Source organism: Lissotriton helveticus, chromosome 11, assembly GCF_964261635.1.
Source record: "Lissotriton helveticus chromosome 11, aLisHel1.1, whole genome shotgun sequence".
Taxonomy (NCBI): domain Eukaryota; kingdom Metazoa; phylum Chordata; class Amphibia; order Caudata; family Salamandridae; genus Lissotriton; species Lissotriton helveticus.
This window is the reverse complement of record NC_136072.1, coordinates 602,676,418-602,689,222: the sequence shown is the minus strand read 5'-3', so window position 1 is coordinate 602,689,222 and position 12,805 is coordinate 602,676,418. Positions and strand designations below refer to the sequence as shown.

Here is a 12,805-nt window from a genome sequence, read left to right as displayed (position 1 = left end):
TAGGGTAGTTAAAATAATCTGCACATCCCATGCCTGTGAGGGTTTCCCTCACATACTTGAGCCATGGGATGTTCCGGCCCCGGTCACGGGCAATACAGTCCATTATAATCTGTTTGCTTAGTAAGGCCTCAGGGTTTGTCCAAATTTTGATCCAAAATGTTAGGGGTTTGAGTTCCAGGCTGTCTCTAATATGGATAACACCCAATTCTTCGTGAATAATGTGGGAAGGTGTACTCTGAGGCACTTTCAGCAACCGCCGTAAATATTTGTTCTCTTCAATTTGTAGATGTTGTGAATCAATAAAACCCCAGATCTCCCTGCCGTAAAGAGTTTTGGCACAGCGACATGACCAAAGGGTTGTGATCACTGGAAATGCTTACATGTATATTAAAGCTTAAAATCCAACGCTTTAGCGTGTTGGAAACTAAAATAAAATCAATATAGGAGTGTACCGGGGTGGGCGGGGCTGAATAGACAGAGTTGGAGACTTTATGTAGAGATTTCAACGAGGGCTTTATTTTTATTAATGACCTCCGTTTTCTAGTTGTTATGCGCTCTCGAGCGAAGGCTGCCGGGTCTATTGCGGGCTTCCGTAGAGGATCCAGGATGTCTTCAGACAGGTAGGTCAGTCCTCCGCCAGGCACAGCAACCGGAAAAAAAGGAAAGAAATAGGATCGGGTTAGGGAAGGTTTTGGGCTCAGGAGGTTTCGGGGCCGGGTGTGAGGAAAACCACGTGCTCAAGTGCAGGCAACCCTCGGTCTGTGCAGAACGCTAGTGCTCGTGAGGAAGGTATAGAAGAGGTTGTGAGACTGTACACGGGCTTTACACTATTTACAGGTCACTCCTTAGGTTGGACACTCCGTCCCACCCAACCCGCTACTTTGCCCCGTACCTGTTGGAGCCACGCTCCTCCCGTGGGAGCGTGGCGGGGCGACCCGTGAAGTCGGTGGCCTCCTGGCTTCTCGGGGTCCCCTCCGATGTTCTTCTGCGGGTCCGTCTCGTACTTCTCGTCCTCCTCGCTCGATCCTCTCCAACTCCTCCGTTCGCACTGTAACCCTCTCTCCTCCGGGAAAACGCCGTCCGTGGCTTCCTGGGTTCCTCCTCCTTTTGGCGTGGATCGGGAAGTGACGCGGGTTAGGGGTGGTTCCTCGCCATATGTTCCTCGCCATATGTGAACTCGTATAGTCCCTCATCGGTGATAAAGGATGTTTTCTTCCGGTCCTCCTCACGGAGGGGCACCTGCCAATACCCCTTCGTGAGGTCCAGGGTGGTGATGTACACTGCGTCTCCTATTTTCTCGATCAGCTAATCGACTCGGGGTATCGGATATGCGTCGAATGTTGAACTAGCGTTTAAAGCCCGCAAGTCCATACAAAAACACTTTGAGCCGTCGGGTTTTGGGATCATCACTATAGGTGAGGACCAGTTGCTCTTTGACGGCCGTATCACCCCAAAGGACAGCATGTCACTGACTTCTTTCTTCAAGGCGTCCCGTCTGGCGGCTGGGATTCTATAGGGCCGTTGTTTTATGATTTTTCCAGGTGGTGTCTCGATATAGTGTTCCACCAGGTTTGTCTTCCCATGGCAGCGAAGGGTTGAAGGACGGTCCTTAGCTCCTTTTCTTTCGTATTAGATAGCTCCTCGACTCACCACGAGATGCTCGAGGGTAGAGGTATCGGTTTGTACAGCGGGAATAGCTAGGTGGGCTCCTCGGGGAGCGGGGCCCAGCCATTCTTTCAGTAGGTTTATATGGTAGCACTGAGGCTTGGCGGGGGAGAGCTGTAATCGGTAGGTAGTATCTCCGATGGATTCAGTTATCTGGAAGGGTCCCTGCCATTCGTTCTTGTTTTTGCTGCTGATGGACGGCAGAAGAACTAAAGCCCAGTTCCCCACCCGAAGGCATCGCAACTTCTTTCCTTTATCATAATTCTTTTTCTGTTGTCTTTGCTTTTGCTCCAGGTTGGAACAGGCGAGATTTCTGAGTTTACTGAGTTTAGACTTCAGTTGTACCGTTTATTCCAATAGGGATATCTGCTCCTGTTCCTCCTCAGACTCCCAGGAGTCCTTTGTTATTTCCAGTAGAGACCTAGGAAGACGACCATACAAAAGCTCAAAAGCCGAGCAGCCAAGGCTACTCTGCTTCTGCGCTCATAATACGTATAGGGCTAATGGTAATAACCTGTCCCAATCCGGACCTTCGGACGTCAGCATCTTCTTCAGTGTGGTCTTGAGGGTTTGGTTATACCGTTCCACCAGACCGTCCGTCTGGGGATGGTAAACCGATGTTCTTAGGGGGCGTATGTCCAGTGTCTTAATAATAATAATAAGCCATTTCTAGAGCGCCTGGCTGCACAAAAACAGTGTGTCCCCGCGCTAGATGCTACTAAATCATCGAGAGGCAGAAGTTAGGGCGAAAGGCCATGGTCGGAGAAATACAAAAGAATTAAGTCGAAGGGAAGAGGAGCGTTTTAAGTTTTACATACCTCTCTCATTAGTCTGGACGTAAACGGCGTGCCCTGGTCGGTTAGTACCTCTTTGGGAAATCTGACTCTCGCAAACAGCTCTACAAATTTTTCTGCAATGTTAGAAGTTGTGGGTGTTCGTAACGGGAAGGCTTCAATGAACCTGGTGGCGTAATCCACTATAACAAGAGCGTAGAGGTGTCCTTTTGAAGATCTTGGCAGGGGGCCTATTAAATCCATGCCGACCCTTTCAAACGGTACTCCAATGATGGGCATGGGATGCAACGGCACGGCGGGAGGGCGGTGAGTATTCCTTCTCTGACATATTTCACATTTAGCACAATAGTCTTTGACGTCCTTGTATATTCCTGGCCAGAAAAAATGTCTGAGTATGCTCTCCGTAGTCTTTTCCTTCCCGGCGTGACCAGCAGTGAGATGTGCGTGTGCGAAGAACAACACTTGCTCACGAAAAGACAAGGGTACTAACAGCTGAGGTTGACTCGTCTCATGGGACTGCCGGAATAGCAGATCCTTCTTGATGACAAACCTTGGAAATACTTGATGTGGGGCTCCCTGGGATGCGTGGGCGCTCTCCCAGGCATTGTACATGGTTCTGTCCTCACCCTGGGCGAATCTGAAGCTGCGGTCTAGGACCCAGGGTTCTTGGGTTATGAGAGCATGAATGGGACTGCTCCCTTCGCGTTTTGTCTGATTCAGGGAATTCCTAAAGAGGGAGAGGAACTCCGGGTTGTCTACCCCTAGAATCACGTCCTCTGGGAGGGAATCTACCACTCCTACCCTAACAGTACAAGAGCCTTTGTCTACATGGGTCAGGGTGATAAAGGCTACAGGATAGGGCTTAACATCCCCATGGACACAGCGTATGTTAACTATGGCTTCAGGGACATACTGTCGGGGTAGGACAAAACGTCTTGCACCACTGATTGCCTACACCCTGAATCAAGGAGGGCTCTCACTGGACGGCCATTCATCCTCATACTCACGTAAAATGATGCACCCAGTTCTGCGGAATATAATACTGTCTTAGGAAGGTACCCCACTTCCAGAGGCTCCTCTGGGGGTCGTTTTCGAGGACACAATCTGGCAATGTGGCCCCACTCACCAGAGTCGAAGCATTGGGGTCCTCTTGAGAGGGGGGACACCATTCCAGAGGTGATCTGTCTCCTTGGTTCCACACCCTGCTTGGGTTTCTTGTCTGGTTTTGGTGTGGGAAGTTTTTGCTGGCCTTTTCCTGTTCCCAACCCGTGGTTCTGGGCTGCGCCCTTGCAAAGTGAGCAGCCATTTCGATGGCCTGTTCTATGTTGAGCCCGGCATGCTGTCGGAGCCACCTCTGAGATGCATATGGGAGGGCTTCCATGAATTGTTCTAAATATACTTTGTTTAGGATTTCTTCCTTGCTACATATTTCGGGTTTTAGCCACTTGTCGGCAGCCATCTTTAATCGGAAAAAGAGGGTTTTGGGGTTCTCTCCGGGGTCCCTCTTTCCTTTCTGAACCTCACTCGGTAAGCCTCTTGATCCAGTCCCAGATGGTCTAGAATGACCTCTTTTATCACGGTGTAGGAGGTGTTCCCAAAGGGGTTAGCGGCCTGGTAGGCCGACTGAGCTTCGCCGGTCAAGAGAGGCACCAGGAAGAAGGGCCATTTCGCCTCTGGCCATCCCAGAGCCCTGGCAGCCCTTTCAAAGTTCAACATAAACGCATCCGGATCCTCACCGGACACATATTTCTGCAGCGCGATACCAGTAGGATGCGGAGTATGACTCCTTCCTTCTACTTGAGTCACGACGGTTGGAGGCGGCACATTCTTCATGCTTTCAAGGTGAGCAGTAATGGTGTTTTGAAAAAGTCCCCGATCAGCTTGAGCGGAGGATAGCTGGCGCTCTACTGCCCACTCGAGCTTTTCCTGTCCTTTGATCATGTGCTGGATTAGGGCGTCCATCTCGTTCTCACAGATGGGCTGTGGTGGAATAGATCCCACTTCTGACAGCACTTGTACCGGGGTGGGTGGGGCTGAATAGACAGAGTCGGAGACTATATGTAGAGATTTCAACAAGGGCTTTATTTTTATATATGACCTCCGTTTTCTACTTGTTATGCGCTCTCGAGCGAAGGCTGCCGGGTCTATTGCGGGCTTCCGTAGAGGATCCAGGATGTCTTCAGACAGGTGGGTCAGTCTTCCGCCAGGCACGGCAACCGGAAAAGAAGGAAAGAAATAGGATCGGGTTAGGGAAGGTTTTGGGCTCAGGAGGTTTCGGGGCCGGGTGTGAGGAAAACCATGTGCTCAAGTGCAGGCAACCCTGGGTCTGTGCAAAACGCTAGTGGTCGTGAGGAAGGTATAGAAGAGGTTGTGAGACTGTACACGGGCATTACACTATTTACAGGTCACTCCTTAGGTTGGACACTCTGTCCCACTCAACCTGCTACTTTGCCCCGTACCTGTTGGAGCCACGCTCCTCCCGTGGGAGCGTGGCGGGGCGACCCGGGAAGTCGGTGGCCTCCTGGCTTCTCGGGGTCCTCTCCGATGTTCCTCTGCGGGTCCGTCTCGTACTTCTCGTCCTCCTCGCTCGATCCTCTCCAACTCCTCCGTTCGCACTGTAACCCTCTCTCCTCCAGGAAAACGCCGTCCGTAGCTTCCTGGGTTCCTCCTCATTTTGGCATGGATCGGGAAGTGACGCGGGTTAGGGGCGGTTCCTCGCCATATGTATCCTCCCACTTAAAGGCACCGTGTCCCAGCTTCTCGGGCTGCCAAGGGTTAGCGTCATCGTCCTCCGGCCAGTCCTCTCTGAGGCACGGACCCGGCTGCTGTAGAGAAGGGATAGAAGTAGGTAAAAGCAGGGCCACTGTCCACCAGTCCGATTCCGGGGTTTGTCCCTCTGTCGTTCGACCCGCCCTGTCACAAGGAGTCACTTCCTCTACCTTTAAAAGATGGATGGACCATTCTGTCCTCCCCTACTTAAATCAGGTCCATAGTGTATGTGAGGGCGTGTGTGCCCAACACCTTACTTAACTCCCTTCCCTCCCTTGTATGTTCCAAGTGCGGGCCCTCTTCCCATGGGCAGGATTACCAATCCCCCCTGCTGACTTTCAAATATGGGCACATATGGCAATTCAAATCGCCAAGTAACACCAACTGGGGCCTCATCGCCCCTTGATCTTGTATACCTGCCAGCCTACACTCCAACTCGATACCTACAGATTCATTAATGAGCTTCACTCTGAACTCTGCAACCTCCACTTCCATCCAGAATTTGAACATTCTTTGCATCACTAAATTCGGTCTTACTGAACATTCCCAGCGTGTCATTAGGTCATTAATCCTTAAGGATACAAAACATAAATCGGGAGACAGCATAGCAGTAATTCTCAAGGATATCCTTTAGTAAAGATCTATACTCACCAAAATCTGACAGTTGAATGCATTAAAATGTCTGCAACATTTTTGCCATTCAACAGTCTATACCTGCACACCATATATCACCTGGCTAAACTGAGAACAAATTTCAGTAGCTAGGTTTCATGATCCTTTAACTCAAACCAAATGATGTCTAGGAAAAATTCATTTGTAGTGGATTTGAATTTCTATGCCAAGCCATGGCAACAATGTCAAGTTACCCGATCCTAGATAACACACCATTACGCCACAAGCTATATTAGCATTCCTTCCACCCTACATACTACAGAGGCAAAATTCTCTGTCTCATTTTCGCAGAGCCAGACATCATTAAGTGCTTCTCCACTATTCCATGTGATTTGCCTCCACTTGACCTTGACTAACAATACTCCTGTCAAGAAAAGTTGGAGTTCACCTGGTACTAGTGCTCTCATCTGCCATACTGCGAGACCCCATCACTCCCTAAATTAAAGATACTGGACCTTTCTTCTGACATCAATGACACTATCAAGAACTATCATATCATTCATTTGACCAAGGTGTTCCAAGGGTGTGTTTTGTTTTAGCTGTAGCTCATTAACACAAAATGCAAGCAGCTGTGCTTGTCCCAGGTCCTCCAGTTGCCTGATGAATTTGAACATTTGGCTTCAGATTTTGATCTTTGCTATTTTTCTTTTTTAGTGGCTTTGGAGCTTTCTAAAAAAGGTGACTCACAGCCAAGTTCTGTGATGCTGTTGGACTTCATTCAGCACATCATGAAGTCTTCGCCATTGATGTTTGTTAATGGAAGCGGAATGCAACTGGAAACTGGAGCTGAACAGAATTGCGTTGGTGAGTTTAAGTTCATGCTATCTGTTACGTTAACAGTATAATCCACGTTGGATTGCATACATTAAAATGTAGATTATTTTACTTCCGTTTTTAATAATCAAATTGATGCCTGTCTTAATTACTGTCTACCGAAACCCTTTCTCTGTGATTACAGATTCTTTAAAAAATATTAAGAGAGATGCTTATTAGTCTTGCCTTCTCTGGCCTGCAGTGTAAACTGCCTCAGTTCAATTCAGGGAGATTTATTAAGCGCATGACTACCTGACAGGCTTCTCAGGGCTGGGAAGGTTAAGATCAGATAAGGAGTCCCAATCAAATAGGTAGGTTTTCAGTTGTTTTCTAAAGCTGAGAAGGTTATTTGATCTGAGGGAGAGAGGCAAGGCGTTCCAGAGCCTTGGGGCCATAAAAGCAAAGGAACGCCCTCCGCATTCGGACTTTTTCACCCTGGGGTTGGAGAGCTGATGCAGGCTGGTTGATCTAAGTGTTCTGTTTGGCTGATATGGACTGATCAGTTGATGGAGGATGCGAGGGCCAGTCTTGTGTTTTGCTCAATGAGTCCTGCACAATGCTTTGAACTGAATTCTCTTTCTGATGGGCAGCCAATGCGGTGAGGGCTGAAGAGGCAGACTGAGACTTGGGAATACCCAAGAGGATCCGGGCCGTGCCCCATAATATATAAGTGCCCCTTGCCACATTTTCTCCATTTGAGGCTTCATGCCCAAACCTTTTTTGTGATTTGAAAAAAGAGACTACTGAGTGGCAAGTGGAATTCCAGGATTTTCAGTTTGAGTAAGAGTGGTATACAGGCATCATATTTCAGAAATGAAATTAGGCCTCAAACCGAGCTAATGAGGCCGCTGCTTATTGGCACATTGTAAGCTTCTCAGAATCAGGGTAACTCAAGTGTGGGTTTCACCATGCTCATAAGCTAAAATACAATTGGTCTATACTTCTTTCTTTGCTGTTTTAAAGTGACATTTTAGAAAAGGAAGAGTATTGTTTAGAGACCGTGATTCTGCCCGAGGTTTGTGGGATTGCCGGTGCTCCTCTTTAAAGTTTCACTCAGTCTTTCACTGAGACAGTGTGGCCTTAACTTAATTTGAATGTTATGTAACCTGTTGATGTCCTATGCCTTCCGTTTGTTTTATAGGGGGTGCTTTTCATCCAGGTGTAATTTTGTACAATTCATATTTATAGCAGTAGCTTACTTTTATTTATTATTCAACGAGGAGTTTGTATAATGCCATGTGTAGCTTTTTAGTGTCTTCAGCCGACTAGTAGGTAGGGAGAATAAATTGACTGTTTGAAGTGGACATTAGCAGAATCTTTAGCGGGGTCATTAACGATGTCCAGTTATTTCAGTTGAGGGTGAGTCTGTGTATACTTAGCACATGTGGAGACAGTGTCTCTCTCTCGCTCTCTCTCTCTCTCTCTCATGTAGTCTATCACTCTCACCCTGATACTCTCACCCTGATATCACAGTTCTCGGTGTATTTGTATTTTTTTACTTATTATTCAATAATTCTGCTTGGTCTTTCTTGCGAAAAAAGCAAGAACATGGAATTTATTTTATTTATTTATTTTATTAAAGAAGTTTTCTATAGTGCTGGCCAGACCCGGGTGTATCGGAGCACTTTACAACAGGAGGGAGAGAAATTATATACAGTTTAAGAAAAGGATAAACGTATTCGTAAGTGTTCAAAAATTACAATTGTGATGAGCGTCCGAGGTGCGCCATTGAGATAGAGAGGTCTAGGGTTCCGAGGTGCGCCTGTGAGGTAGAGAGGGTTAGAGGTAATCTCGATACATGGACAAAGTTTAAGGCTGAGAGATTTCTCCGAGCGGCGATGGAGCAAGGTGATGGGTTGGGGAGAGGGGATGAGGTAGGCAGTAGATGCGCATTACCAGATGACTGTCGGCTGGAGGCTTGAGAGTCACGGATTTCAGTTCGGGAAGGCACGGTTGAGGTAGAGGACTTTTAGGAGGCTTTTGAATTTTGCAAAGGAGGGGGTAGTTCTGATGGCAACAGGGATGGAGTTCCAGATTTTGGGTGCGTTTCCTGCAAAGAAGCGGGTTGCGTTTTTTTGTTTGCGCGTTTCAGGGTGATGAGTAAGAGGGAGTTGGAACTCCTGAGGCTTCTAGGCTGGCCGGCTTTCTTAAGTTTAGAGGCTAGGTATTCTGGTTTCCCTGTGTGCAGGGCTTTGTGCGTGAGGCATGCAGTTCTGAAGCTGGCACGCAATTCCACTGGGAGCCATTTTACTTATCTGAAAGCGGGAGAAATGTGGTCGTATTTTTTGACTCTGGTGACCATTCTGGCAGCTTGTTGCAGTCATGAGTTGATATTGTACGCTTATGTATGATTCTTATATGGTAGTGTATGCTAGTACCTTGCATATTGTATTGTATTGTTATTAACATTTTTTGTTTTTATAAATGTGGGTCACATCCATATAGCTTAATTACAGATGATTTTTTTTAATTGTCCATTGTGTTATATACTGTGGTGTGGTGTGTATGAAAATATGCTCCGATAGAAAAGACTCTATGGCGGGGAGAATTTTATGTTCTTTTAGATTGTGTACTACAGCCAGATTACACCTTGTCAACCTTCGCTCCCCTGTAGCTTCATTCGTCTTTACATAATTTGATTTTTGTGTTTTAACAGATACACATATCTTCTCATGTTTGTGGCAGGCTTCATCAAAAGTATATCCTGCTTGGTGTTGTCATCAGAGTTTCAGGGCATATGTCAGATGTTCTAGCCCTCCTTCCCACTTATAGTTTTGCAGGTACAAAGAGGTTTAGGATGCCTGCCAGTTGGCCTGTGCTCTGTTTGATTTGTGGCTGTGGTTCTCAGATAGTAGTAGCTTGTAAGCCCCCAAGAGACAGAGGCGTCATTGCTAGCCCCCACCTAGCTCATAGACAAGGGGGTATGTGGTACCCCTCCCCTACACCTTGTCCAAGGGGGTGGAGGTTTGTGATTGCCTCCAGCCTTGCCCTGTGGAACTAGAGCACTTCCCCAGGAGTTAGGGCAGCTGTGAATTGGGCTGATCCTCTGTTGTTCACCAAATGCTGTAAGCCACGAAACAGTAGGTCTGCTTACAGCTGCCTCTGTGCAATTGCAAATAAAATACTTGGGCAGCAATGAGCTGACCAACTTCTCCAGGGCCCAAAGGACTTTGCTGGCCGTTAAGGAGTAGGACAGCTGCCAGCTGCCTAGTTTTATTTTACAGTTATTATTTTTTGCAATTTCTGTAGGAAGCTGGCACTGTTTATACTATACCAAAGTATGGTATAGTGTTCACAGAGTCCAGTGGATCCCCAGAGGTATAGCAGAGACTAAAGTAGATACTACTGTACCCTCTTTTGTGGTAGTGTGGTTGAGCAGTCAGGCTTACCAGAGGGTAGTGTTAAGCAGTCAAGAAATGATGTCACACACTCAAAGACTGAATCCAGACCAATTGTTTGTATAAAAAGTTATTTTGTTGATTTAGTTCTAGAACCAATATTTACTTAGTAGCAGGTAAGTTAAACTCTTCATACAATGTTTCTTTTATAAATACAGTGAACACTGGATTTGTAGGAACATTCAGATTACTTTTGCAGTTGAGAAAACAATTTGTAAACAGTTCAAAAGCACTTGAAATTACTTGTAGATTACTTTTGGGTTACTTCAAGATTACTTGCCTAGTTTACCATGAAACGCACTCCTAACACAGTTCAAACAACACAGGACATTAGGAAACAGGTTAACTCTTGTGAAGGCATTAAGTTACATTTTGTTGCAGTACAAGACAGTTCAACACAAAATAATTTTCAGGGAAAACCCACCATTCAGTCCTATGGAAACAAAATTAATGTTAAGTTTGTATGTGAGTAAACAGTTTCAGGATTGGAGTTTTGGAGGATAGAATCAATGTTCCCCAAGATTTAGGTTGGCACTCACAGGGCACCACCTGCAGCACTAGGGCAGCCAGATGCAGAGTGCCAATGTTAGTCAATGGGGCAAGGGGAACCTCGGTTGGGGGCTGCTCACGGGCAGGCCATTCGCTGTTGGGAGCCAGGCTGCTAGGGTTGGGGTAAGGGTAAAGGGGGTCCCAGGTTGGCACCAAGTCCACACCAGTATCAAAACAAATTGGAGGTACCCCTGTAATTTGTGGCAGGGAAGGGGGTCTAACAATAGGAAAAGTTAGAGATCCCTGACTTTTTCATTAGCTTATTGGAAATAGCAAAAAGTATTCTCAGTGGACCTGATCTAGCTTCAAAGGGACAATTGCATATGTTATTATACATTGGACTAAATTATATACTAAGCAAAATTGAACAGCTGAACCCAAACACTAAAAAGATTAAACACACAGATGAAAATATCAATCAAACGATATTATGTGATATTAAAAATGATCATAGGTTTTATTGTTTACCGCCCAATTGGGTTACAATCTAAAAGGATATAACGCACATATAATTAAAAACATCATCATATTCTTAAGTCAAAGTTAAAACAACAGTCGACGCAGCGTTTCGGTGCTTTTTTTCTTTTTTAACACCTTCTTCAGGACTTTAAAACATTTGACTCCAATTGCTCTGTATTATGTGAACGATTGGTTTCAAATAAATTCTACACGTACTATGCGTTGCTCAGGTACCTCAGGTTTCCTTGAGCTCTCTCATTGTAGGAATATGCTCTTCTGATTGCACGGAGGAGCCACCGTTAATGATAATAAAAAAAGGAACTTCTATGGTTTATAAGCCTGTTGTCGATAAAGGCTACTTCTTTAGTGGAATTTAATCTTGTTCATTTATATACTTCGTGAGATTTTTCAAAATTTTCTCCTTGTTTTGATATAAAAGCCAATCTCATAATCGGAATTCGGCCTCCCTGCTCCTCCGTGACAGCGTCTTCTTGGAAATTTGAAAACAAGGAGAAAATTTTGAAAAATCTCACGAAGTATATAAATGAACAAGATTAAATTCCACTAAAGAAGTAGCCTTTATCGACAACAGGCTTATAAACCATAGAAGTTCCTTTTTTTATTATCATTAACGGTGGCTCCTCCGTGCAATCAGAAGAGCAAATTCCTACAATGAGAGAGCTCAAGGAAACCTGAGGTACCTGAGCAACGCATAGTACGTGTAGAATTTATTTGAAACCAATCGTTCACATAATACAGAGCAATTGGAGTCAAATGTTTTAAAGTCCTGAAGAAGGTGTTAAAAAAGAAAAAAAGCACCGAAACGCTGCGTCGACTGTTGTTTTAACTTTGACTTAAGAATATGATGATGTTTTTAATTATATGTGCGTTATACCCTTTTAGATTGTAACCCAATTGGGAGGTAAACAATAAAACCTATGATCATTTTTAATATTACATAATATCGTTTGATTGATATTTTCATCTGTGTGTTTAATCTTTTTAGTGTTTGGGTTCAGCTGTTCAATTTTGCTTAGTATATAATTTAGTCCAAATGTATAATAACATATGCAATTGTCCCTTTGAAGCTAGATCAGGTCCACTGAGAATACTTTTTGCTATTTCCAATAAGCTAGTGAAAAAGTCAGGGATCTCTAACTTTTCCTACACCAAGTCCACACCACCAGTGGCGCAGGGGCTGCCGGGTGCAGTGTGCTCAGGAGATGTCGGGAGCCCAATGCTTTTTAGTATTAAATCTTTTTTATTAAGCAGCAAAGGAAAACATTACATCGTGCACAGCCACCCGCACCTGCATAAGCACAAGGCGGTCAAGAACAGTTCAATAGCGTAAACACGGCTAATAGATGCTCCAACTGTGAGCGTTAACACAGCAAGCCGCCTACAACCCATCCGGGCCGGCCGTGTCCTAAAGGCTGAAATGCAGGTGCATGTTGTAATGATAATGAAACATGAATAAAAAAGGAAAAAAGGAAGACGGAAAAACAAACCCCTGCCCCCCACCCTCCTCCCGCAACCACCCCCCTCCTTGTCCACAGAGCAAAGATAGAGACCATAAGGGATCACCTCTCTAATAGGTTCCATCGGTTGCAGAACCACCCGGAGTCTTGCGCTTGCGTGGCTGCGCCTTAGGTTCTGGAAGCGGGGTGTCCGCAAGGCGTAGCAGTC

The 12,805-nt window shown here is 45.7% G+C and overlaps 1 protein-coding gene across 2 annotated transcripts in view; it reads left to right on the top strand.

The window, feature by feature from the left end:
* Positions 1-12,805, top strand: part of ATR (ATR checkpoint kinase) — a 340,021-nt gene that overhangs the window by 19,198 nt on the left and 308,018 nt on the right. For both annotated transcript variants that reach the window (XM_078666419.1, XM_078666418.1), the window contains exon 3: positions 6,555-6,704. In XM_078666419.1, the coding sequence (XP_078522545.1) occupies positions 6,555-6,704 (150 nt within the window). The remainder of the gene's footprint in view (positions 1-6,554; positions 6,705-12,805) is intronic.